This window comes from Melopsittacus undulatus, chromosome 2 (assembly GCF_012275295.1).
Source record: "Melopsittacus undulatus isolate bMelUnd1 chromosome 2, bMelUnd1.mat.Z, whole genome shotgun sequence".
NCBI lineage: Eukaryota > Metazoa > Chordata > Aves > Psittaciformes > Psittaculidae > Melopsittacus > Melopsittacus undulatus.
Window position 1 is genome coordinate 5,869,972 of NC_047528.1, and position 27,964 is coordinate 5,897,935.

Here is a 27,964-nt window from a genome sequence, read left to right on the forward strand (position 1 = left end):
GGGCTGTGGCCCCAAGGTCACAAATCGTGTAGGTATCAAAGCCCTCAACAACCCACACTACTTCTGCAGGGATCTCCACCCATTGCCCATCACTGCTTGCACACAGTTGCTCTTTGTTCCATACACAGTTGCTATGCAGGTGAAGCTTTGCTGATAAACCTTACTCTTGGTTTACTCTTCAGAGACAAACTGCTTTAGCATTTTCCTGAGGAAAATTCCCAATCCCATTTACTTTGTTCCTCTTGAAAGCATGTTTGCTTCCAGTAGTGCTGGATCAACACTCAGCTGTAGCTCTGTTTCAAAAGCATAGCTCCTAGACTGGTTTCTATTGGGTTAGTGGCCATCTTGAATTGGGGGGGGTTATGGAAACCTGGTTCTCCTCAAAACTGAGTTTAAGCACTACTTAATGTAGAAGAGCAAACTCTGGCTGTGAAAGCTGCTTTTTGCATGCAGTGGAGGGTGGAGTGCTTTGTTAGAGGAACATGGTTCCTCTTAGAGCTTTGGGATGGAAACTAGCATATCACAATAGCTAATCAGAGAACTGTATAAATAAAACAACTGGATTTACCTCCTGAGAGGTCAGAAGAACCTGAGCAGCCAGGTAACTTCCTGGGTTTTCCAAAGGCCCAAGTGTAGAATCTTCGTCTGAAAGCAAATCTCAATTCCTTTGCTGCTTCTGTTCTTTGGTCCAAAGTCACAAACAGAACTGTACCTCAGGAAGCATTTAAAGCTATCTTTACCTCACTTTATGTGCTGTCAGCTGGTGGGTTCAGCCTCTCATGACTGCTGAAGAGCCCTTCAGTGAGAGCAAATGCTGATGGAGGCAGAAGATTAACAAGATAATGTGAGGGGTAGTGAAGTAATGTGCCAAACAAAGAAGACAAAGACAAAGCATCAATGGCAGCATGTGTAAACCACACAAGAGCTTTCTCCTTGGCCTGTTGGCAACCTTTTGTCTTGACCTTTGCAGCTCACTTGTGCTGAGGCAGAGAGGGGAGAAAGTCTTGATATCTCTCACTGAATTTGCCCACCAAGAGATATCTGTGAGGAACAGGAAGAGGCTCTGACCTGGCCAGATCAGAATGAGGGAGAACATAGAGCAGGTATCCCTGAAGGTGTGACATTAATGACACCCGCTTGGCACCCTGTGGTATCTGAAGGCTGAGTAAATACCACATCCATCTCACCTGTGGGATGTCTTGGGAGATGTCTTGCTCAAGAAATCCTAGAGTCAACTAGGTTGGAAAAGACCTTTAAGATCATTGAGTCCAAATCAGTCGATGAGTTGAGTAAAACACACTTCTTGTTTCTATTCTTGCTTATCTGCTCAGGACACTTCCTGAGATGAAGATCAAAAGCCTTGGAACAACCAGCTGGCTCCCTTACAAACCCTGTGTGAGAGCTGATAACGATGCTGAAAAGCTGTTGGATGCAAGCACGTGGCTCTGGGTATCCGGCAGCTGCAGTGTGGGAGGAGAGCTGGATCTTGGGTTTGTTTTCAACAGTGTGGATCTTGGAGGTAACTGCTCAACTTTCTCCTACCAGCTACAGCAAGTGCTCAAGTCCTGTTTTTCTAGAAAAGCATTAGTTGATATTGGTTTACATTTGTTTATTGGCTTTTATAGCCTCTTGCTGCACTTTAATTACTAAAAGAGAGGAAAAGATCCAGCACCATGTCAAGTCCCAGTTTTCCATGGCTCATTGGAGATGGGTGGTGGACCATAAAGAATCATAGAATGGTTTGGGTTGGAAGGGACCTTAAAGCTCATCCAGTTCCAACCCCTGTCACGGGCAGGGACACCATCCACTAGAGCAGGTCGCTCCAAGCCCAGTCCAACCTGGCCTTGAAATGGATCATAAGGGAACAGTTGCTGGCATCTTGTTACCATGTCACGTCCTAAAACAACACATTCGGAGTAGTCTACCAAACATGAGCTCTGAAGTGTTGTATTACAGAGACATCCGTGCTTTCACAGTCCACTTAAACTCCAAGGGCAAGTCTTTTTCAGAGGAACATCCAGTTACAAAACATCAGCGGTTTGAGGCACTAACACCATCAGATTCCCTGTTCCTTGCTTGTCACTGCAGTGTAACTTTACAGTCCATTACCTTCTGCTTTGACCTTATTCTGGCAAACTCCTTTCAGCCCACAGGAGCAGAGTGTTTAGTAAGTTCTCTCTCAGAAAGCAGCCAAACAAGAACAAATGCTGCAGAACAAGTCTCCTACCCTTATTTCCCAAAACATGCAGGTCTGAACCTGTGGAACGTTTGCCTCGTTGTATAACCTGGCTGTGGTGGAGGCTGCAAACTTCTCAACAACCAGACCAAAAGTCAAGTAAGCAGCGTTGTTCAGCCTGGAGAAGGCTCCTCAAGAGAACTTAAAGCAGCTCCTAGTGCCTAAAGGGGCCAACAAGAAACCTGGAGAGGGGCTTCTGGCCTGTAGGGACAGGACAAGGGGGAATGGTTTTAATCTGACAGAGGGGAGACTGAGATGAGCTCTTAGGCAGAAGATCTTCCCTGTGAGGGTGCTGAGGCGCTGGCACAGGGTGCCCAAAGAAGCTGTGGCTGCCCCATCCCTGGCAGTGTTCAAGGCCAGGCTTGGAGGAAGCTGCTCCAGTGGAAGGTGTCCCTGCCTGTGGCAGGGGTTGGAACTGGATGAGCTTTAAGGTCCTTTCCAACCCAAACCAGCCTGAGATTCTATGATTTGCAGTTTCTAGTGTATGCAGGGCCCATCTCTTTGCTTATGCCTGTAATGTCTGCGGGCAGGACAACATAAACTTGTACCTTCACCTCTTCCAGCTGCTGTTCAGCCTTTTCCCATAGAGGCCTGGGTGGGTGAGAGGGAGTTAAAAAGAGATGTGAGGCACACTGATTTGGGTATAAGCCACAGGCAGTCGCATGAGCCGGAAGGAGCAGCCTGTAGCAAAACATGCTTAGTGAAGTGTCCCAAATCCCCTTGATTCCTACAGGATCAGCATGAAGGCCAGTGTAAATCATTCATATGGGGAAAGCTGGGTCTTCAGCCACTAAGACATCTGGATTTGATGAATTTGTTACTGGCAAAAGCTCTCAGCAATGAGCAACATGTAATGCAGAGGCTGATGGCAGTACACTGTGGCAGTACAGCCCATGCTTCCACCTCCTGCTCAAACAATGGGAGTCAGGGCTCACTACTGCAGTTAGAACAAAACCTATAGGAGTCACCCTTAAATCCCATGTTATGAAATACCTTTAATTTAAAGTTAAGGAAATATGAGCATCACCCAAGTTGTATATGTGTGGTAGTAAAAGCCATTGTAACAGAACTGAAGTCCATGCGCTGGAACTGATAAACATCAACCATCAAATGCCTACAAAGCATGGTGGGGTGATGTATCCTACAAGGCTGCACCCCCTCAAGTGAGCCAGGTTCCTGATTACCCCAGCACAGCACTGGCTTGAACCCCCTGAGCGACTTCCCTGCAGGTTCAAGCAATTAGATCCCATCACTTTATGGTCTGGTCATGCAGGTAGGAGCTGCAGGGGATCATGGAATGGTCCAGTGCCTCACCCCCCTCACAGGGAAGAACTTCCTTATATCTAATCTAAATCTCACTACTGCCTTTTGGTGAGCGGGGGGAGCAGGACAGGCCTTTCTTTGACTGAAAAGCTGTTCAGCATAAGCCATATTCTAATTCTGCAGCTAACCCAAATCTGAACTAAGCACTGAGCGGAACTAATCTCTCTTTCAAGGAAGCCGTTTCCTGGGGCTTGCACTTCAAGAAAGCCAGTGTGGCTGATGGGGGGTGTCTGTTGTGCTTAAAACATGACCCCCTTGCACACAGGGATCCCCATTCTCTGGCCACTGGAGCCCTAAGATCACTTCAGGCTTGGCAGTAACGCAGCTGGGTTACAGCAAGGGCATGTCCAAACTCATTTAACTGTTTACTACATGGCAATGAACAAGAGTTTCAGTCTGAGGTTAAGGCTCCTTCCTTTACCTGTTTGGTCGTGAGCCTGGTGTCTGAGGAGCTGGAGTCAGTGTCTCATGGAGATGCCTGCTGGGTATGAGCTTGCTTCAGAAGGCAGAAAGGTTTGTGCTGAACTACAGGATACACTGAGACGAGGGTAGATGCAGGTTGTTTAAAATGGAGTTCTTCAGACACTTGATTCCTGACAGCTGATTGATCCATCAAGGGTTTAAATCAGGTTACTCAATGCTTTCACAAGTTTGTAAGTGGGAAATGCACAGGTCAGAAGGCTGCCTGTGCCTGTGGGATACAGGACACACTGCATTGTGTCTGCCTGCAGGGTGTCCAGGATGTGCGGTGAGAGTGGAAAAACCCCACCAAATCAATGCACTGAGATCATAGAATCACAGAATTATTAGAGTTGGAAAGGACCTTAAGATCATCCAGTTCCAACCCCCCTGCCATGGGCAGGGACACCTCACACTAGACCATGGCACCCAAGGCTCTGTCCAGCCTGGCCTTGAACACTGCCAGGGATGGAGCATTCACCATTTCTCTGGGCAGCCTGTTCCAGTGCCTCATCACCCTCACGTTAAAGAACTTCTTATATCTAAACCTTAACTTCCCTTGTTTAAGTTTTAATCCATCACCCCTTATCCTATCACTACAGTCCTTAATGAAGAGTCCCTCCCCAGCATCCTTGGAGCCCCCTTCAGACACTGAAAGGCTGCTATGAGTTCTCCATGCAGCCTTCTCTTCTCCAGGCTGAACAGCCCCAACTTTCTCAGCCTATCTTCATACAGGATGTGCTCCAGTCCCCTGATCATCCTCGTGGCCTCCTCTGGACTTTTTCCAACAGTTCCGTGTCCTTCTTATGTTGAGGACAAAAGAACTACACACAGTGCTGCAAGTACTATGTTTTCATAGAGACCAGCCACAAACCAAAGACAGCCTTAGACAACATATTTGGCCAATTTTGGAATATATTTAAGACTTTGATGATTTTTATGCTGCTTATTTATTTTTTTTTTCAATTATTTTTTGGTTATTTCAGTGTATTTAAATAGGGGGTTATGGAGACAGATAAAAGGCATTCAAACATTTAATTGCTAACAATAGTTGAATTATACTTGGATACACGACATTTGCCTTTAGCAGGGTATGAAGTATCTTGCAACAGTTGGACATTTTAAGGCAGCTTGCATTTACCCATTCAGGGTCTTATCCAGCAGGCATTCCACATTTGACAGACTGCAAGTCGGGACCACTTATACTAAATATTAACTTGAATCCTTTGTTAGATGTATGTGCAGCTACATGGACTCATCAGACATTTCCAAAGAAGATATTAAGAAAATTAGGAACATTTCCTATTAGACATTAGGAAGAAATTTGTTACTGTGGTGAGACACTGACACAGGCTGCCCAGAGAAGCTGTGGCTGCTTCATTCCTGGCCAGATCGGATGGGGCTTGGAGCCACCTGCTCTAGTGGAAGGTGTCCTTGCCTGTGGCAGAGAGTTGGAACTGGATGAGCTTTAAGGTCTCTTCCAGCCCAAACTGTTCTGTGATTCTATCACTGAGAAGCCCATAAAATGCGCAAGAGCTCTCTCTTTGGTAAGGAAAGCACCCTCCCCATGCCCATCTGCACGCAGACATACCTTGCATTAAATTTAAACTTGTAAATCATGATTCAGGCACACAAAAAGAGTTCTCACAAAGCCCAGTGCCACGTGCTCCTTGAAGAACAGAGCAATATTTAATGAACTGAGAATGTTACAGTCCCAGGTTAACAGCAGAGCTTGTCTGTTCTTAACCAACCTTTTCTTTAGATAAAGCCCTGATCATCCGAGCTGTGATGCGCCTGTCTGATTTATGACCCATGCTGTCTTCTGTGCCCCTTCTGCTTGGCATTTCTTCTGGTTGTTTATGAATAGGCATAGCTTTTCCAATCACACACATCAGCTTTGTCTCCAGAGAAGCCAGTTCTAAATGTTCCTTAGAAAGAAAGAATATTATTCTTGTGCAATTACATGGAAAAGCAGCTTTCTTCAAAAAACCCAGTAATTTTCCTTTATAAAGCAATGGTAAAGATGCTGCCCTGGGGTGGTATGTTGGGTAAAGTTTGTGTTAACAGGCTTGGTTTACCAGCCAGCTCATTTTAGAAGGCTGCAGCCCTAATGCCCTCCTCTTCCACTATGTGATTTCACCTATATCCCTTTCTCTGCAAAGCGCATTCTATCTCAAGTTCAGGTCTGTGAGAAGAATGAAACTAATCCAACAGCTCACTGCTGCCAAAAGAGAGAGCTCCAAGTCCAGCCACGTGCTTCCACCACATCTGTGTAGGCGCTGGTTTTCTCCAAACCTCTGACTCACTTTGGTTGACTAACCCAACAGAAAAGTAATTCAGGAGGAGAAGAAAAGGCAAGTTTTGATGCTGGGTTAGTGAGTGAATCAGCTAGAGGAAAGGCCAATGTGCACTATGGGTTACCTAAGGGCAGGAGCAGCACCATATGGCCAAAGCCAGGGAGAAGGAAGGAAGAACAGTGCAACTGTTGAAGCACCTCTATTTAACAAATGAGTTAATACTTGCTAATGCACCTTCACTGTCTGCAATTATACCTTAATTCCAGGGAATGACTGTCAGCAGCACCTACAACCTTAATGTGGGGTGGGCTCTGCAGTGCTAACAGCAGGGAGAAAGAAGTAAAGTGAGTGTTCATCTCCCAGGGTGACACCAGCAAGGAGACAAACACATGAGGAGATCTGTTTTGGTTAAATGTTCATCATTTCTCTGTATGACTTTTCAGGACAGAGACACTCCTTAAGTTAGTCTCTGATCAGGGCAACAGGGTCCTTTCTCTGAACACAAGTTGCAGGGTATTAATCAAACTAATGGCAAATTTCTAGGAAAAGAGTTGTGGGGTTTTCTGTTTTTCTTTAAAATCCCCTAAGATCATCACTGAGTAAGTCTGAATTGAATACTCAAGGGTAGAGAAACACGGAGAAGTATCTTCACACAGCAAACCCTGCAGTCTGCACCATGTCTGTAGCATCTGCTTTAATCTGCAGTAGAAATCTATGATGTAGAGCACTATATTTTCTGAGAGTACTTAGCTTATTTAGAAATGTATTCAAGTTTTCATTTCACTTCAAGGCCCCGTTGGAAGGGGCTTGGAGCAACCTGGCCTAGTGGAAAGTGTCCCTCCCTGTGGCAGGGGGTTGGAACTGGATGAGCTATAATGTCCCTTCCAACACAAACCAGTCTGGGACTCTGATTCACAACTCGAGTATAGAATCAAAGGCACCCAGGAAGCATCTTTTTGCAGCCTGGGATCAAGGATCTCCCAAGGCAGGTGCCACCACTTCTTTAGAAGGAAGATTTCTCTGTCTTGGGAGATCTCTCTGCCTATTTATGTATAATCTGTACCTTTTTATTTTCTTAACCCCTGTATTTTGCACCCAGGAACACCTTCATCCTGGTTTTCTGTTGAAGTAATACATTCCTTGTTGACCCTTTAATCACAGAATCATAGAATAGTTAGGGTTGGAAAGGACCTTAAGATCATCTAGTTCCAACCCCCTTGCCATGGGCAGGGACACCTCACACTAGACCATATCACCCAAGGCTTCATCCAACCTGGTCTTTAACACTGCCAGGGATGAAGGACCATGAATGAAGTGAATGAGTCTTGTGCAATCCACAAATGGTGACATCCAGAATTCTTTCTAGGGGGAGTTTCACCCTGATGCTCATGTATGCTGATTCCTAAGGCACCAAAACAGTGTGTCTCTGGTACCAGAAATGCCCTAAGGTATCCAAGCCATCCATATGATACTGGCTGCTATGACACAGAACCCATGCTCTTCTGGCCCAGCATATGAAGGAAAAGGAGTGTTCTTACCACTTCAAATAGCACCATGTGCCTATGGTTACACACCTGAATTGTACACTTGGTAAAAGAGATGGGAGTTTTTCCTGCCATAACACCAATGGGAAGAGAACCCTGCTGGCAGTAACTCATGCTCTGTACTGAAAGATGTGTCAGTGAGAGACCCAGTTACTTGAATTCATACCTGGAAATCTTTTTCATCTTCATAAAAGAGGCTGCCCGGGGCTGGAGTAAGTGGTTGTTCCGGTATCTCCTCGTCACTCTCTTGGGGCTCCTCAGTGTCTGATGTAGACTGAATCTTTGGAAAGGATTTTGTTTTCTGACAGGAGTCTGGGGCACTTCTGAGGCTTTCATCCCCATCTTCCTCTGCTGTTTAAAGAGAAGATGAATGATGTGTATGGAATTGTTAAGCTTTATGAAGACCAGAATTAGTACTTGGTAAGAGCATTGCCTGCAGTCCTTAATGTGGCTTGGCCAGTGCAATGCAAAGAACAGCTTGGGAAGACTTAATTGACAAGCCAAGCCAAATGTGGAGTTTGCCTGGAACAAGGACTTGACTCCAGGTTATTGGAATAAAACCTTCTTCTCCCAGTAACTACTATAAACGTCTAGCAAAAGTAATAGAACTGAACTGCTCAAAATAAACATATATCCAATTCAAAAGCCTTAGTCAACATGTTTGCTGGTGCCTGATAGTTCCAGAAAGGTCCACCTATGGCTGCAACTGGTCAGAACTTCAATAGACTTGTTCATATGTCTGTAAGTGTATGGCTTCAGGTTTTGCAGCTTACTTCTTTGATTTTTATCCTTTCTTCCCCCCTCTTTCTTCTACTCACACAGAGTTGTAAAATAAAACATATGATACTAAGGAATCCATAGAAAACACTCTAAACAGACAAGCACACTCACACGGTCCTTCTTGCCTAATGGTACATCCTTCTTTAGGGCACACCTACTAAAATAAGTGGAGATTCAGCCCAAATTGAGTCCTGCTTACCAGGATGTTCACTTCAGGCTGAGCTCTGTGTAGCTTCATCTGCTGTTGCTAGGGATTCATTTATCATTTAACTCCAGGTGTATCTCAGTGTCAGAATGAATGTAAAGTGCATGTACAGTGCAAATGAAAGGAGTTCAAGAGTAACCTCTCAGGGGCAAGAGACAATGAAGTTATGGTGACATGGATCAGCAAAGAATAGACTGGAGAGGGTCCAGAGAAGGGCCACAAAGATGTTCCAAGGACTGGGAAGCTGAGGAAAGGCTAAGAGAGCTGGGACTGCTCAGCCTGGAGAAAAGAAGATTCAGAGGAGACATTTTCAGCATGTTCCAGTATGTAAAGGGTGGCTAAAAAGACAGAGGCTCCCTTTTTCCAAGGAGTTACATGGAAAAGACTAGGGGTGATGGGGACAACTTACTCCTGGGGAGATTCTGACTGGACAAAAGGGGAAAATTTATCCCAGTAAGAATGATCAGCCATTGGAATAACCTCCCCTGGGGAAGGGGTGGATTCTGCAATATTGAACACTTCTAAGGTTTGGCTGGACATGGTGCTGGGACATCTAGTCTGGGTCATGTTTTGCCTAGAAAGGATGGACTAGATGATTTTGAGATCCCTTCTAACCTGGTGTCGTGGTTTAAACCAAGTCCCCCTACTCCCGGAGAGTTAGGAAGGAGAATCCAAAGAATGTAGCCCCCACGGATTGAGATAAGAACGGTTTAATTGCTAAGGCATAACACAAAACCCCTACTGCCATTTACTACTACAAATAATAATGATACAGCAAACAGCAAGTGAAGAGAATACAACACCCCACCAGCCACCGACCCATAACCCACTCCACCCTGCCTGGCCGAGCACCATGTGCTCCCTCCTCCATTTTTCTCCAGAGCTCCCCCCTCCAGCCTTCTCTTTCCCAGTATGCATCCTGGGCATCACGTGCTATGGTATGGAATACCTCATTGACTAGCCTGAGTCAGGTGCCCTGTCTCTCCTTCCTCCCGGACTCCCCTCCTCCACCTGGCTGGAAAAAAACCTTGAACAAAAACACCCTCAAAACATGCTCAAACCATGACACCTGGGATTCTGGGATTATCTTCATAAAAGATGGCCAGTCCTGTACCCACATTCCAGGACAGGTCTAGATTCTACAATTTAAACACCAATTTTAAGCCTGTATTACAGGTAGATTGTGGGTTTATCTTCTTAACACAAACTACAGTCTATCATTGCTGTGGTGGCTGCAGTTAAGTGGGAAATGTTCATGTTGTCAAACATCAGTTTGATAATAAAGAAATAAAAAGTATATAAATGTTCAGTAACTTATCAGTTCTTAGAAGCTGCATGTACCTTACCTGCATACTTGCTATACTCTACTGCTTTCATTCCATCCTTAAGAAACTCATCTGGCAAGCCAGCTGCAAGATGCCTACAGAATTAAAAGATAAACTCACATTAAAGGCCTGAATTGACTTTCTGAATTGTCCTGTGCTATGTTTTAGGGGGAGAACAGCCTTTCTCAGAGCCATTTGGTGCTTAACCACAAAGGCAGAATAGCGCAATGGTTTAAAAATGCACTGGAGGCAGCCAGGTAGCTTAGTGGCTAAAAAGCTGCTCTTTCTTATCCTTAGTGCTTCAGTTCAACTATGTCCATGAGACTAAAAGAAAACAAATGTTATAGTCTCCAGTCAGTCCAAGATTCAAACCACAGCTGGCAGCTCTCACTTAAAAGCAGTCCAAAGTTTGGAGAGGAGAGCAAAATGGTCACTTCTTAAGACTTGGAACCTTTGTCTGCAATATGGCTGAAATCACTGGGCTAAGACTGGAAAATGGAGATGGATCATTCGCATTGTTACACTGTGCTTTTGATACCATTCATGTTGGTATTCTGGGGTTAAATTAATCTTTCTGTAGGGAACAAGATAATTTCAATACAAATAAACTAATACTATGGACACCTCTACAGATAGACCCATCCCAAAGCCTCTTCCTTACTCAGTACCAGGTCATCTATTTCATTTGAGATTGTGAAACACCATTTATTTGTATATTAATCTTCATATCATTAAACATTTTGCCAACAGAAAAGGGAAGATCTATTACTCAGCACTTGATCCGAGACAATTACAACAGAAAGAAACTATTTCCAAGCCCCAGTGGTATCCCCACTAAAAGAAAGTGTCGTTAGGTCTTAAGAGATTATTGAAGAACCCAGTTTCTTCCCTGAATTTTGGTATTGAGGAGGTTACAATGGCACTGGCATTCTTCAGAGAAACAAGTCCCACGCATACCCAGTCAAATCCTGCTTCTCCTCAACTAGAAAACTACCTTGGCTTTGCTGTAGGAGAACCCAAATAGCTTTAAAAGCTGAAAGGAGCATTATCTTTTAAAAAGATGAATCACTTCTGAGTCTGTCAAGGCTTCATTTTACCTGGGTACTCCTAGATACTCAAGTCTGCTATCAACCAGTTTTGCCACTAGCGCGATATTTTCTTCTTCCAGAAGTTGAATTGAGGCTTTCAAATCACTCACTTCCTTTTGGTACAGCTTAACCTTTTGACAATGAAAGCAAAAATAACAGGATCATCTTAGAAAGGCTATACCCGTTGTGGAAAGATTTCCCAGTGACTATCTTAATAGCACATACTTTGCTATAACAGGTTGAGAAACAGCAACACATTTTCAGGCAAGGGAAGGCCTCTCTGGTTCTTTTACACCTTTATTAGAGCCATTTACCGGCACAACTCTGTCAATCAGAGCCACACGTTTGGGCTTTGCAACCCTGAGAGCAAAACCTTCTCATATAGCCACATAGGTCTAGTAGACAGAAGCTCTGCATTTTCCTTTCTTGCTTGGAGAGAAAACCCTTAAAGACCATCTAGTTCCAACCCCCTGCCACAGGCAGGACCCCTTCCACTAGAGCAGGTTGCTCCAAGCCCCTGTGTCCAACCTGGCCATAAACACTGCCAGGGATGGGGCAGCCACAGCTTCTCTGGGCACCTTGTACCAGTGCCTCACCAACACTCACAGGGAAGAACATCTGGATGTCTAATCAAAACCTCCCCTCTGGCAGGTTAAAGCCATTCCCCCTTGTCCTGTCCCTACAGGCTCTTGTAAAAATTCCCTTTCCAGCTTTGTTGTTTCAATACAGCACCACCAGAACTTTAAGGCAATTCTAAGGTATACTCTCCAAACACTTATATGGCTGTGACTTTACACTACAGAGTATTCCCATCTCTGTAGATACAAATACTTAACTGCTTGGGCAGGAAAACGATTCTTTCATTGGTGAACACAGATGTTCATCTTTACCTTTATTCACTGCATACACTGTTTGCTGCTCAGAACTGCAGAGTAATTACAGGAAAATTGCTCTCCTTTTCCTTTGGAAGCCTTTAGAGGCTCATCACTGGAACCAGTTATGACTGTAGGCTATGGTGCTTCAAAACTGAACTACCGTGATCAACTGTACACAAGTGATGCTCTTACCTCTTCTTTTAGCCAGTCATTCTCTTCAATTTCTCTGCAGCTGTCTTTGTCTAAGTATCTCACAGCATTCTGAGGAAACACAATTTGAGATCTCATCTGTAAGCAGGACTTTGACAGTGCTGCAGACTATACAGAGCCTTCTGCTCTTTAGCAGGAAAGAGCTAAGAAACATCTACACAACAGCCTGTAGTATCTCCTGAGGGATCACAAGGGGATTTAGTCCCCAGGGCCACATGTTTCTTCTCCATCACCCTGACTAGTGCAGTTTATGCGTTGAGTAATTTAACAAGATTTTCATTTCCCTTATTAAAACAGGACATTCCCTTTTTACCTAACAAATTCTATGTTCCCATTTTCAGGAAATCAAAGCTTTAGCTATTAAAAAACCCAGGCAAGATCACAAATTAATAAGAACTGATCCATGACAAGTGACTTAAAACATGCAGAGGTCCATGCTCGTGAACCAAGCCTGCAGTTACTGATCTCAGTCAGTGGAAAGGAGCAACTGAGGGGAGGAAATCACCTGTAGATCACCATGAACAGTCCTTTGGATTATATTCTCACATGATCGAATATACCAGCACTGAAGTCAGGGAATTTAAATACCGAATGTTCTCAAGCAATGATTTATATTGAAGTACACTCTGCATTTTGTGAGTGTAAGACCTCACCATAAATACTTTGCAAATCAGCTGGCAGACATGACCCAACATATATATACAGACACACATATATGTACCAATAAATCTAAATTTTACTGCAGACTGCACTATTTTGGCATTTTAGATGGTTTAAAGTAAGTAAGTTTAAAAGTACTTTTCAAATTGATGTATATTTCAATGCAGACAATCTCTTAGTGTGTTGTTGTTTGAAGTCACAGCAAAAGTGACCTGCTCTTGAACAAGTGAAGTCAGTGCATGGTGCCCCAGTTTCCTCTACCTTGCTTAGAAAATGCCCTCACATCTATTCATTGTTAGTCTGATGTAAAACCAAAAGTACATGTGTATATAACAATAACCAATGTCATGTCTGGTAAGAAAACGTATATTTATTAGAAAAGTTCCAAGTCTTAATTCGAGTGAAAATAATTATTAATGCAGATTACATGAATCCTAACTATGATACAGTTAGCACTTGTAAAAAGGCAGAAGGAATACCTCAAGGGCCTGTTCCTTAACTAATTCCATGTGCTTCAAAACCAGTCTGGTATTTTCTTCTTTCATTGCTTTCAAAGAATTTCTGTAATATTCTTCAAAACAAACAAAAGAAGGAAATCAGAAATCATTATTTTACATCCATTTCTCCTAAGAACTAGATAATTGACATTTAATAGATAAACTGGAATTTATCAGCTAACATCACATGGAATCATAGAATGGTTTGGGTTGCAAAGGACCTTAAGATCATCCAGTTCCAACCCCCTGCCATGGGCAGGGATGCCTCATCCTAGACCATGTCGCCCAAGGTTCTGTCCAACCTGGTCTTGAACACTGCCAGGGATGAGGCTGCCACAGCTTCTTCGGGCAACCCATTCCAGCACCTCATCACCCTCACAGTAAAGAAGTTCTGCCTTATATCTAACCTGAACTTCCCCTGTTTTAAGTTTGAACCCATCACCACTTGTCCTATTGCTACAGTCCCTGATGAAGAGTCCCTCTCCAGCACCCTTGTAGCCCCCTTCAGATACTGGAAGGCTGCAGTGAGGTCTCCACGCAGCCTTATCTTCTCCAAGCTGAATTTGTTTAGCTTCCAGCTCTAGTCACTTGCTATTTAATTATTGCATCCTTCCCTTCAGTTGTTGTTGTGCTATGCAAAGCAGCCCCCTGCTGCTTGGGTTTTCTCCTTTTGAAGGAGTGAATGAGTTTGTAGTAGTTCTTTCCAGGAAAACACTTCATACTTGTTTCAGAGGCTTGAAATTCAGCCTAGCTCTGCACTTGTGTTGCAGACAGCCTATTGCAGGCTTGGCTGTAAATGGTCATGGACCCACTGTGGAGTCAAAGGCTGTCAAATATGAAAGGTGCATTAGTTGTGCATTAGTTCTTAATTTTACACAGTAAAAGCTGCCCTGCCTTAATCAACCTATCTAGACTTGAATGAAATGGAAGTACTTACAGACTATTATTAATTCATTCTTTTACACAGCTAAACAACCTGAACTGTGCTGGCAGAATGCAGAAAAGGAGGAGCTCTTCACATATGCTTACTGTTTCTGAGGAGGCTATTTGCCCTAACTCTCCCAGCAACACTGTTCTCCCCACACCTCACTTAAGTGTAGGGCACTCTTTTGTTTATTCTCCCCTCCAGCTATTTTGTTTAAACTGTCATCACCAGACCACATGAACTGTGCCAACATCAAGCCCTACAGAGATAGAAACGTCTTCACTTATGCTTATTTTATTCCATAAGCCTGTTATACATTCAGGGAGTGAACAAGCCCTGTTTGCTGCTGCATCACTATGTCAGCTTGTTAGATTTATTTCTCTTTGGGTTTGGGTTTGTTTTCTTTTTGATAGGCTGGAAGACTACTCCCCAGCCACTTTGTATGTTAGATTTTAGAAAGCAGAGTAAAATAGACTGCTAACATCCAGTACTGGCAGCATCATTCTGTAGTATGTTAACTAGGCAACTGCTATATATACCTCTGTAACAGTCTTTCTGTAAATACACTACCATTCGACCACAAACTGAACCCTGTGACATGCAAGAGGTCAGACAGAATGTTCCTATTGGCTCATTCTGGCATGCTACATAAAAGCCCATTCTCTTTTTCATTTCATAGCTAAGCAGCTGTATAGCAAAGGTTTAGATTGATTCAGAGCATGGAAAACACATAATGAAAAATATCAACTTCTCCTGAATACAGACATGGATATCTGACAAGCAACCTGATGATGTAGAAAGCTCAGTGCAGGTCTTAACTGGGATGAAATAGGTTTCAAAAGACAAAAAGATATCTGGCTCTTATCCACAGTACTTGATGGCTGGTAATGGTTGGCACAGAATATACAGAGACCCTTAGAGCAGTGTCACTGCCTGTTACTACCAGCTGCTTGGCCGTGGCTATGCATACTGAGAGGGCCATAAAGGAGAAAAACCAAGACATCCTTGTCATGTTGGAAGCATGGGTTATGTAACAGCAAAAATATTTAAAAGGTTTTAAAATAGTGCAGTAGTAAAGAAACCTTTATGAAGCACTCAACAGCAGAATACATAAGGTCTCGAGTTCATTCCACTGTTGTGTCAGTATTGAAACAGTTCCCAGTATCTGTACATGTCTGTAGTGGCACTTCTGCAGGCCTCATGCATGGGACTATACAAAGGTCAGACCACTGGCACGACAGCTCCCTCTACTTCTGCATTTCAACCATGCTCAGCTGAAAAAACTTCCAAGAATGAGCTCATAGAACTTTTCCATCAAAAGAGTTTTCCACATGTGAAGTTCTTGGAGCATGATAAGAAGCAACAGCAGCAGAGTCAACATTTTCAAGCATGACTGCTGAGGGAGTCCTATGTGTAGGTGACCTCAATAGATGTAACTTATATTTAGAAACCTGCTGTCCTCCACAGGAACAGTTTTTAAAAATGGGCTGCCTGTATTTGACATGGAAGTTGTCAGGAAACAAACTGATTGGTTTCTTGAAGTGTTCATAATTCCTGTGACTTTGCTTCTTTAATAAAGGGACCTTCACAGAGAAAGAGGGAGAGGAAGAAAGAAAGAGAGAAATAGATAAAAAAGAGAAAAAAAGAGAGAAGAGGGAAGAAATAGAAAGGGAAGGGAATGGAGAAAAGGAAAGGAGAAAGGGGGAAGGAGAAAGGGTAAAGAAGAAAGGAGAAAAGAAAGAAGAAAGGAAATGAGAAAGAAAAAGGAAAAGAAAGGGGAAAGGAAAAAAGAAAAAAGGAAGGGAAGGGAAAGGAAAGGAGAAAGGAAATGGGAAAGGAAAACGGAAAGGACAAGGGAAATGAAAGGGAAAAGGAAAGGGGAACGGAAAGGGGAAGGGAAATGCTTTCCATTTTATACAATTATACATTTACTCAGGTACACTGTCTTGGAAAACTTCACAGAAATTATCAGAATACGGCCTCAAATTACATATATAATTTAATTAACTTGGGCAAGTAATATGTAAAAAGCCTCCAAGATTTGCTTTACACCAGCTGTAAAGCAAATCTTTGCAGCTGGTAACTGACCAAAAATGTTTACAGCTGTAAACTGACCTGTAGCTCTGTGAAAAACATCTTTGACTTCTTGAATGGCTTTTTCCAGACTCGTAATCTTCTCAGCTTCTATTTTACTTCCTACATTTTTGTACTCCAAGCAATCATCTTTCTCACTCTGCTTTACTGAGATTTTTTGGTTGGTTTCTTCAATTTGGGAGTGCAGATCTATGAAAATCAGAATAACAGAAGGCAGGTTCATTAGCAACTTCTTGAACTGATAGTTCATAATTCTTACTTCATCAAAATCTTTAATAAAGGCACTTCCTGTGGGACTGGAGAAAGAAGAATGCTTCTTCTACCCCACAATACATGATGGCCTCATGCAGTGTCAAGGGCCACCATCATTGCTGAAAACAGCTTGATCTTCTTCTGCCAAGGAGAGCCAACAGTTCTCACTGAAATGTAACCAAATGCACATGCATGTCCCTCAGAGAATGATAGGGATGGTAGCCAGGACTCTAAATGATCAAAACTGATAATTTTTGCTGCCATCATAATCTTCCATTGGAGCCATTGGGTTTTCATGACTTGCCACTGCACTTGCACAGTGGTCTACATCACTTGGAAGGAACAGATTTACTTATAAACCCTCTACAGTCTCATACCACATTGAGAGAGCTTGATTTTGGGGCAAGAAGCTTTATGGTTCAACAAGGAAGTTGAATCTTGATTTAAAATACAAAAAGAAGTACTGAATCCCAAGGGTGTCAGCTGCAACTTCCACAACTCACAGCACACCTTCCAGAAGTTGTTCTTTGTCCTGAACATACTGCCATGTTGCTATCAGTGACTTCTCCACATCATCCCTAGTTACAACCTCCTTCTTATCTCGTTCTTTCTGCTCTTCCTCTACCTGCTCCAGTAAGCGCCTGACGCGTGCCTGCAGTTCCTTCTTCAGCAGCTCACACTATCAAAGAGCAGAAGAAAAAGCATGTATAAAACCAGTTTCAAATTGGTTTTCAAAGTGACAAGCGTAAGTAGTGAAGAAAAGTAAAATCTGACCCAATGCCAGGATGCACTGCAAAACCACTCAGCTAAACATCTCTTCATCTTGGTCCTACAAGGATGCTGGAGAGATTCTTTATTAAGGGAATGTAGCAATAGAACAAGGGGTGATGGGTTCAAACTTAAACAGGGGAAGTTTAGGTTAGATATAAGAAAGAAGTTCTTTACTGTGAGGGTGGTAAGGCACTGGAATGGGTTGCCCAGAGAAGTGGTAAATGCTCTGTCCCTGTCAGTGTTCAAGGCCAGGTTGGATGGAGTCTTGGATTACATGGTCTAGTGCAAGTTGTCCCTGTCCATGGCAGGGAGGTTGGAACTGGATGATCTCAACTGGATGATCCTTTCCAATCCTAAGTATTCTATGATCCTACATTCAAAAAGGATGGAGCAGAAGCAAGAGTGTGCAAGTCTCAGAACTTTCCTCAGTAACTTCAAGACTATTACAAGGAAATGAGAGACAACTGCTGGACTTGGTACAGAACATCAGTACTCACAGATTCTTTCTGGTGCCCTTGTAGGACTCCTGTGGGTCAGTTTAATAACAGTATTTATTTGTAGGAGTTATTTACTTCACATTCATTCTTGATGAGAATGTACCAACTTCATGTAGAAATGTCATCAATCAGGTCACTTTCATATACCCTTAGTAGAGTCTTGTAAAGAGCTGAAATTAATTATACTGACTGATTCCATAGGTGTGATTATAACCCCTTAGCATGGGCCTCTCAAGTGACACTCAAGTTACGTGGTAATTTCAAATATGTTTGCTCTGAAAGTATACCATAACTGTAACAGTGACTGTTCAGTACAAAGTCTCAAGCATTCACCACTTCTAGACAGATTAACTCTAAACCACACAGTAACACTAAGGAAATAAAGAATGGAGCTCAAAGAACTTCAAAACATAGGTAAATTAAGCAAATAGTACTTCAAGTATGCCCTGAGGTACCCTACACAACCTAAAATATGAAGGAGTCCTTATGAGACCATGAACTAGCAGCAAACTGGGGGAAGAACCATAAGAGACTTCAGATGTCTGCAAAGAAAAGAGCCAAATGATACTTCCACTGATAGTTAAGGCCACAAATGAAACACCATCCATGCTTCAAGACAGAAAGTAACACCAAGGAAAGCTAAACAGATGGATATCTGAATAGATACAGGGCAACTATCAGTATGGGAAGGATAAAGAGACATTTTTCCTGCTATAGGAAGTGGTGCAGCCGGCATCAGTGTTCAGTCACATAATCCAATTTAAGGATTTTTGAGCTATTTGAATTTATTTCATTAGGTAACTGTATATATCCACTTTCAAAGTTCACTGTCTCAGTCATCAGATGTCATATTATTGTTCCTTATATACAGTTCATGTATACAGTTCTTAAAAATGTCGCTCAGGTGCCACCAATAACCTTGTTCTGAAATGGACCCAAACCAAATCTTAATCCACAGTAAAGTGAGTCTTCACCAAGCAGTGCCAAAAACTGCACCTCTACAACTGCATGATACTTATTCTCTTTTTCTCAGTTTTCACTGTAACTAAGTTTGCAAGAATCAGTAAGCTCTCATAGAAACATGTGCAATTCCATGACCTTACAAGTGAATCAAAGGTCAGCAAATCTCGATACTTAGTTAGATCTGCTGATACTACTGACAGAAATGAAGCTAATACTGTTTATTCTTTGTATGCTGAAATACTGCAGTATTGTTTAAAAATGAACATCTGAAGATACTGCAGCACAGTTGCCTACTGAAAGGGGGTTGCTGACCTGTGTTTGCTGCAGAGTAAGATTAAATATTTAAGTAGTTACTGAGGACCTCACATAAATTGATAGAATCATAGAATCACAGAACAGTTTGGGTTGGGAAGGACCTTAAAGCTCATCCAGTTCCAATCCCCTGCCACAGGCAGGGACACCTTCCACTAGAGCAGGTTGCTCCAAGCCCCTTCCAACCTGGCCTTGAACACTGCCAGGGATGCAGCAGCCACAGCTTCTCTGGACACCCTGTGCAAGCACCTCACCACCCTCACATGGAAGAACTTCTTCCTTGTATCTGATCTATATTGAGATTGGAGAACACCTTCACTGAACTCACTTTACCTTACTGCTGTGCCCTATTCTGCAATGCTCTACTCCTGCAGCTCCTTTTTTGTATATTTAGGACATTTACACTTTATGTCACATTTAATTCAGATAACACTTTAACTTTCAACATTTCCTAAGTCTAGTTTCATTGACTGTAAGAATTTCACTGCGAGGGATAATTTTAGTCATTATAGTATTAGGCTTAAAAGAATAAAATTAAATCTGTGAGTTAAAATATCACATATAAAATGCATTGGGAGAAGGATGCACAGCCACTTACTCTTTCATAATATTCTTTGTTCTTTTCTTCCAGTTGTTTCACAACAAGCAAAACTTTATCAATTGCTTCTTCTTTTGCCTCAATTCTGCAGAGAAAGAGTAAGGAGACATTCTTATAAAAACAGGAGAGGAATGTTATTTAAACTAGATTAGATGTAAATACAACTGAAATGTTTATGTATCATATTGCAACTCATCTGGGTAGACACCACTCTCTGCTTACTACACATAAAGAAAATATTTCCCATATACATCTAGACCTTCGTGAGAAACAGAAACCCTGATTATTCTGTTCCTTTGTAACCACTAGAGAGGATTAAGCTGGTTTCTTCTCTCTGGGTGCAGTTTAGCTGACCTATCCTACAGATCTCTTTCAGGACAAGATGGTCTGTGCTCTAGAAGTATTTGCTTCTGTGCTACAGAGGCAACTCAGTCAGACACAGCTCAGCAGAATCCCAAACCAGAGAATTCAATAGGATTCAATTCTTCTGGAAATGTGGCTTGTTGAACTTCATAACCTGCATTTGTACACTAATAACTTGTCAGCCTTTAAGAAGCACTAAAGGAATAGGGACTGCAGCCTGAGTAGTATCCTCTGAGTATGTGTATACATTTTTGTCAGAGAACTATCTTGCTGCTTTCACAATGGTCATAAACAACTTGTCATCCTCTTTGCCACAGCTGTAAAATAAGCTTTTTTTTCTGTGTTCTGTCTTCTAGAATGAGGAACACTGGGTTGCAGATGGTGTCTATTTGCAAAATTCTCTATAATCTTTCCCTCTGATCCCAGAATTTATTCACCAAATAACACAATAGAGCAAATATTACAATTTTCACAGTGTCTTTTAATGTTTCAACAGCTGTTGTTCCTTGAGGTTTTGTTTTGGGCTTTGTTTCCCCCCCCCCATTGTATTAAGTTGTTTTAAAGGAAGATCATTTTTTCCTGGCTAAGTTTGAATCACTCAGTCATTGAAGATTACTAGGTTTGCGTCCTCTGGTGCCAATATGTTCCACAGTATCCTTCGGGTTTTCTAATAAGTACAAGGATATTAGTTAGAGAGAATAGAGCAGAGATATGGGGATATGGCTACAGCAAAAATCTATCACTCACTAGGCAGAGGTGATAGCTTGGCCACACAGTGTTACCTCCTAAATGACCTGCCATTTTAAACCATTTCTGTAGTTGGAATACTGCTATGGTCTTCATTTCTGCTACTTTAATATTTTCCATGAAGTGGCAGTCTGTATCCATCACTTGGTTAATGTAAGAAAAATTATATTAGTAGAATTTGCTATTTTCTCTGCTACATATTGGAACTTTTCCTATAGTATAGGAAAAACTATAACCTTTTTCCTCTTTAGGTTAGGTTCTGTGGTATTTCCCAGGTGAAAGCTACAAACCAGTTAGATTGATGATACTGTTTTTCTCAACTCTGTGTAGTAGGTTCCATCTAGATGATTGAAGCATCCAGAAGCAACACCCCACTACCACAACAATTTTGTCAGTCACCTATAGGATGTTACTAAGGAAAGTAATTCATGGGACTGTTGTTCCTAACCAATCCTGAAACAGTAACCTGTATTGGAATTGCAAAATAACAAACTCACTACAGAACTCATGCTCCAATATACAGAAGAAAAAGCAGGAATGGAAGTTAAATAAATACTACACACTTGATAATTCCTAAAGCAGAATGTGACAGATATTCACTTGTATGATCCCTGGCAGTGTTCAAGGCAATGTTGGACAGCGCTTGGAGCAACCTGCTCTAGTGGAAGGTGCCCCTGCCCATGGCAGGGAGTCGGAGCTGGATGAGCTTTAAGGTCCCCTCCACACCAAGCCACTCTATGATGCTATGATTATGCTGTTTCTTCAATTGTTACAGAGAAGTTACAGATTATAGAGGTGAAGACAGAGAGCAAGAGGGAAAGAGAAGAGAGAGGAAGAAAGAAAGAAAAATATAGTCAATCAGCTCAGGCTCTGAACTGGAAAAGTTGTCTTTGTTATCTGCTTTATCCATCCACATATTCTATATCAATGAGAAGTTAAATATCTTAAAAAAATAAATATCTTAATCCTTACTGAAATTCTAGTAAGGATTCTGGGACAGCTGATTCAAGGTCTGTAAGTTGCTCTTCTGGTTTCTCCTCTTTCTGCTTTTCTTCCATGCTTTTGGTACACTTGTGTTAGAAGTTAGACCTAAAAGGGAGATAAGATAAATAAAGAGAAATTAATGATTTCTAAAATGTCATATGTTCACCAGACTTTGTCACCTGTGACAAGTTCCTGTTCTGAAATAAGCAAAACAAGAGAGGGGCTTTTTGACAGCAATAATCCTGCCCAGGACAGCACTCAGGCCCTTGGTTTTATGACATCCTGAAGTATTGTCCTGAGTTGGAGAACAGTGGCCTCTGTCACTAGTTACAAGGTTTTACATTCTTGCAAATCAAACAAGCAGTTGTTCCTTTTCCAGTCCTTTGTCTCTGTTTCTTTATTAGGCTTCTTTTATCGAGTCCCCTTGTTAATATGCATCTCTTTCCCTCTCCTTCTGTTCTCCTAGCACTATGAATATTTGCCTTTCACTGCAACTCAGTTTTCATTGTCAGAGCTGGAACAAAACCTCTCTCTGAAGGGCTGTGCATGTCAGCAGTATTCCCTGGGCATGTTGTCACAACTGCCAACCTCAGGATTCAACTGACAATGAACAGTTCTGTAATGGAACTGGTAGCATATATTATATAAAATAAAAGTCACAAGAAAAGGGCATTTATGAAGATTACTCACTTTTAGTGGTCACATGATCAAATGCCAGAATCAGATTAGTTCATGTAACATGGGAGTTTTTATTACTGAATGAATATAAACATTTTACGTAACCTGTTTTCATATTAAACTGCTTTTCTGCCTTCAAATTCTGATTTCTAACAGTTATCACTCTAATAGCTAAAATTGATAACTAATAGAATAGTAACTAGAGTAATAACTGTGACTAAACACAGCAGGCTGGATACTTTTCCTATTAAAATGAGCCCAAGGAAACAGGAAAAAATCCATGGAAAGCCACATAACAAGCTTGCCAAATCGATGTAAAATCAAGGGAATGAAGTTGAAGTGACTATTGACAGATGCACTCTAACCCATAGGCTGGCCTGAAGCAAGGCAAGGTCAGCTTTCTATATCCAAAATAACTTCCTACCCTAGATAAGCAGTTGATGCCTGCTGCTGAAACAAGTGAGGGTGCTGAGGGCAATAACCTGTGTGGCACAGAAAGGTGTGTAAGAGGAATGCTCACTGTAAGGCAGCTCTGCAAGGGAAGTGAAAGAAAGGGTAAACATACTTTGGAGCTAATATCCTCACACCTTGGAATATCTTTCTCGTGATGTTTATCCAGAAGAATTTTACTCCCACTCTGCTGGAAACCTGCTTGTGCAGATTTTACCTGTTCTGCTGCTGAAGAGAAGTTCACACTCAGGAATAATTGCCTAGAGTTATTAATCACTGTCTTTGTACCCCCTGATTATTTATGTCACTGATACAGCTAATTCCATTTGCAGAAATCAGGAAACTTCTGACTCCCACCAGCAATAGCTTGAACTTCTGAAATGTCCCAGGTCAAAGTTTTGATAGTTGCTACACATTAGTAAAATGTTTCTACTGTGGAACTTCAATACCATCACCAAGTGACTTAGTAAACCTGACATTTACCAATCCAAGAGCAATGTACCTGAGCATCCACTTGAGCCTGAAGCCACATTAGGTCCTTAATATCTATACACAACCTTTGCAGATACCAATTTGATATTTTTCATGGAACTTTTAAACATCCTAAACACACAACTGTTGTAAGATTGAGATGTTAAAAGGGGGCCAAGTAAATTAAGAAGAAAACCTCAGAAGTTTGGTGCAGGCTGTTTGGTAAAGGAAGCTTGGTTCTTGGCTTTCATAAATCCCCTTAAAATTCCTAGCCCAAATGCACAAGTGCAGGATGCATTCTTTAAGTATAATATCTGTCATTCTTCAGCACAGAATTAACTGGACTGGTATGGATTCCCTTGAGCATTTACTTTACTGATTTTCCTCAGAAATGTAAGATCAGTATAACAATCTCTGAAGAATTATTGTTGTTACTAATAATGATTGTTTCTGTCCCTTACACTAAATGGATAATCAATTCTCCTCCCCAAAGCTGGGCACGAACTGAATCATTCTGAGCAGCAGTACTTTGGAAAGGTTTTGGGTTTTTCTTGGCATTCCAGCCCCAGATGAGCTCCAGTGATGTATTTATTAGATTCTTCCTGTACAGGGAGCAAAAAGAAAGCCTCCAAGCTGTACAAGGCAACAAAACCATACCCTAATAACGGATTTGCCAGATTTTGCAAGACAACAAAAATACATATGGGAGAAGGGAATGTTTTTTGGAGGACCGAGAATTGTCTGAAGATTTAAACCATTTGCAGAGCACAATATCTATTTCTTCTCCCAAATAGGTTATGACAGATCCCCATTATCACTACCAGCCCTTCACAACTGATAACTGCACTGCCAGGACATCCTTAGAAGCAGCAAGGAGATCCCAGATACACTCACATTACTCCCTTGTATCTCAAGCAGCTGCCACTCAAGTGGCCTCCACTCCCTCAGTGCCCATCAGTAATTACCTCAGTGCCCATCAGTGACTACCTCAGCACCCTGCAGCCACACCATAACCCCTTCCTGGTCTTCAAAGGAGGCCAATGGTTCCCTCTGCTCTCAGTCCCTTCCTACGCAATCCTTTCTGCACGACCCTTGCATTCCCCACTGCCCCCTTCATCACCAGTGGCCAACCCCTTCACAGTGGCCAGAGCCTCCCTGCCTGCAGCCACCAGACCCCATTGTCGCTGTCACCCCGTACCTAAGCCGCAGCCCTGTGCTGTCCCCTACCGCTTTGAGCACCCTCGTCCAAACAATCCCCTACACAGCCAAGCTCTGGAGTGTCTCCCCTCACCCTACCACCAGTCACATCCAAATCTCCCTCACGGCCCTCAGCACCCCAAGGCCTAAGTTGTCACCACACCCCCCGTCTGCACTGCACGACACGCAGTCCCTACTCCCGGTCCCTCCGAGGCCACTCTGCCCCGGGTCCCCGGGCCCCACCGTACCCCACGGCACCCACCCGCTGTCCCTGTCCCCGGTGCCCCCGAGGCCCGGCCGCTACCGGTGCCCGGCCCGCAATCGGTCAGGCCCCGCCGCACTCCGCTCGCAGCGGCGCAAGCTGCCGCCGGTCGCCAAGGCAACGGGGAGCCTCGCCCCGCCCATAGGCGCGTTCCGCGGTGCAGCAGCGCCCTCTGGCGGGCGGTGCGGGGAAAGGCCCGCGTAAGGAGCGCGGCTCAGCGGGGACAGCGCGGCCAGCCCAGGGGACAGTGCTGTGGTGCGGGTCATAGAATCATAGAACAGTTAGGATTGGAAAGGACCTCTGCGTGGAGACCTCATAGCAGCCTTCCAGTATCTGAAGGGGCCTACAGAGATGCTGGGGAGGGACTGTTCATTAGGGACTGTAGTGACAGGACAAGGGGTAATGGGTTGAAACTTAAACAGCAGAGGTTTAGACTGGATATAAGGAAGAAATTCTTTACTGTGAGGGTGCTGAGGCACTGGAATGGGTTGCCCAGGGAGGTAGTGAATGCTCCATCCCTGGCAGAGTGTCATGGGCCTCCTTCTGCACACAGAGCAGTGCCAAGGGCGTGTGTATGGCCACATGTCCCAGATGTATCCCTCCTGTTTCCTCACTGTTAGCTACTCCCCTGCGCATCCCATCGCAGTTCTTGTGTAATCTTAAAATCCTCTTCCCTTGCATCCCACCCCTGTGGAACTGTAAGCTGCTGAAGATCCCCTGGGACAATCCTGGGAATGGTGGTGCCTTCAAAGAGGGTATTTGGGCTTCCTGACATGCCCTTGTGCATCTGTGGTCGTTTGTGTATGTGAGGGTGAACCTTTAGGGGGCTGAGAGCTTCTATGATGGGCTTGGGAGCAGACAGGCAGGGTGATGCTCAGGCTTCTCCACACACAGTTGTTCCTCAGCCTTCCTTTGTGTGTATGGAAAAGAGCCTTTTATCACTTAACCTAACAGTGCAGAAGGGTTAACAGGGGAAGGAAAGAGCCTGTGGCCTAGAAGACAAATAAAGGACCTAAAGCAAGAGGTGATGTGGTCAAAGCCACCAGGCAGGAAAATATCACTACTGCAATAGAATCATAGAATCATAGAATGGTTTGGATTAGAAGGCACCTTAAAACTCATTCAGTTCCAATCCCTGCCATGGGCAGTGACACATTCCACCAGAGCAGGTTGCTCCAAGCCCTGTCCAGCCTGGCCTTGAATACTGCCAGGGCCTCAGCACCCTCACAGGGAAGAACTTCTGCCTAAGAGCTCATCCCAATCTCCTCTCTGTCAGTTTAAAGACATCTCCCTTGTCCTACCCCTACAGGCTCTCCACTGCTTACTTGTAAGCTCCCTTTATGTATTTGAAGGCTGTTCTAAGGCTTCCCTGGAGCCTTCTCTTCCCCAGGCTGAATCAGTGGCATCCAAGTTAGATTCTCCAGATTTAATACACTAGTGCAGAGAAACCATGGGGACAGGCTGTGAACTGGTTGCAGACTCTTTGAAGTAAGTGATGAATCAGTCTGAATCCTCACCATGCACATCTTTCCAGCATTTTCAGTCTCTTCTTTGCTGCAAACACTCAAGCAATGAACTGGCATTCGGTCTGACATGGGACAGCCCTCACATACATAATCCCACAGATTTCATCTGAATCCATCTCAAGAGCAAATCACTGAACTGAGTATTATAGGAGAGAACACATATTCTAACAGACACTGCACACATCCTGTACACAGTTTTACAGCTGTCACTTGCCCCAGTGCTGGAGACTTTTGTCGTCTGGAGCTTCTTAGCAGCAACAGCTTGGTTTTCTCTATGCTTGGGTCTGAAGTTCTTATTTAAAGGGTTTGAGCAAAACAGAGCATCAGTTCCATTTCCATCCGGCAGGGGCCAAGCATACCAGCTAAAACAGTGTGTCTGGTTAAAAAGGCTGGTTTACCCCTGTCTTCCTTCTTCTTTGAGACTGCTTGGGGGGGAGGGAGGGAAGAAAAAAGATATTTAACATAACAGAAAAATATGTTCCATGCCATGGACCAAGAATGCCAAAAAGGCTCTCACTTCTAATTAATATACCAAACAGTGTTTCTTGTTCTGCACTGAACAGTGGTGTGGGTTTGAACAGATACAGCTTAGCATGCTGCATTAGGATGAATAAACAGGATCTGTGGATGAGAGACACTTGAATGAAGATTATTGTGGGGAGAAACCAAGTTTTAATCTTTCACAAGGTCTCTGTTTCACTTTGATCCTTGTAAACTGAGTGGAAGCCTTATTAAAGGCTTGTTAAGCCAGAAGTTTACTGCAAAAAACGTTATCCAGTCATGATTTTGTCATCAGGAAGGGCCACATATGAACTACATGAAATTGGAAAGACACGTAATTTACCTAACCTTTATACCAACACCATGTCTACTAATTTTTCTCTAAAAAGCAGCAATTTGCTTCACCATGTCCAAGTTTGAATATGAGGGGAAACAAAAGAATTTATGGTTAGCAGGAAGCCCGTACTGATGATTTAGGTTAGATATAAGGAAGAAGTTCTCTACTGTGAGGGTAGAGAGGCACTGGAATGAGTTGCCCAAGTTGGGGCAGTGTTCAAGGTTGGACAGAGCCTTGGGTGATATGTTTTAGTGCAAGGTGTCCCTGCCCAGGGCAGGGGGGTTGGAACTGCATGATCTTAAGGTCCTTTCCAACCCTAACTATTCTATGATTCTATGATTTAGGATTCAGGGATTGAATGGGGACAAAAGGGGATGTAATTTAAAACCAGGCTGCATGTGAGATGAGGGCAGGCATAGTGGGGACCGAAATCCTCCAGCTGCCCCAAACTAGCATCAAAATATAAAGCAAGTGCCATGAGAAGAACATGCATAATGGGAAATAATTCCCCTGTATTTCACAGTTGTGAGGCTGCAG

At 43.1% G+C, this 27,964-nt stretch overlaps 1 protein-coding gene across 1 annotated transcript; it reads right to left on the reverse strand.

Moving 5' to 3' along the window:
- Positions 1-5,747: 5,747 nt before the first annotated feature.
- Positions 5,748-22,079, reverse strand: CCDC83 (coiled-coil domain containing 83). The gene is made up of 10 exons (XM_005143801.2): positions 21,994-22,079; positions 19,912-19,996; positions 17,281-17,449; positions 16,540-16,707; positions 13,482-13,573; positions 12,325-12,393; positions 11,267-11,388; positions 10,191-10,264; positions 8,026-8,210; positions 5,748-5,946 (listed from the first exon to the last, which is right to left on the reverse strand). Exons 1-10 carry the CDS (start codon positions 22,077-22,079, stop codon positions 5,761-5,763), a joined length of 1,236 nt encoding a protein of 411 aa, XP_005143858.2. The 3' UTR covers positions 5,748-5,760.
- Positions 22,080-27,964: the final 5,885 nt, after the last annotated feature.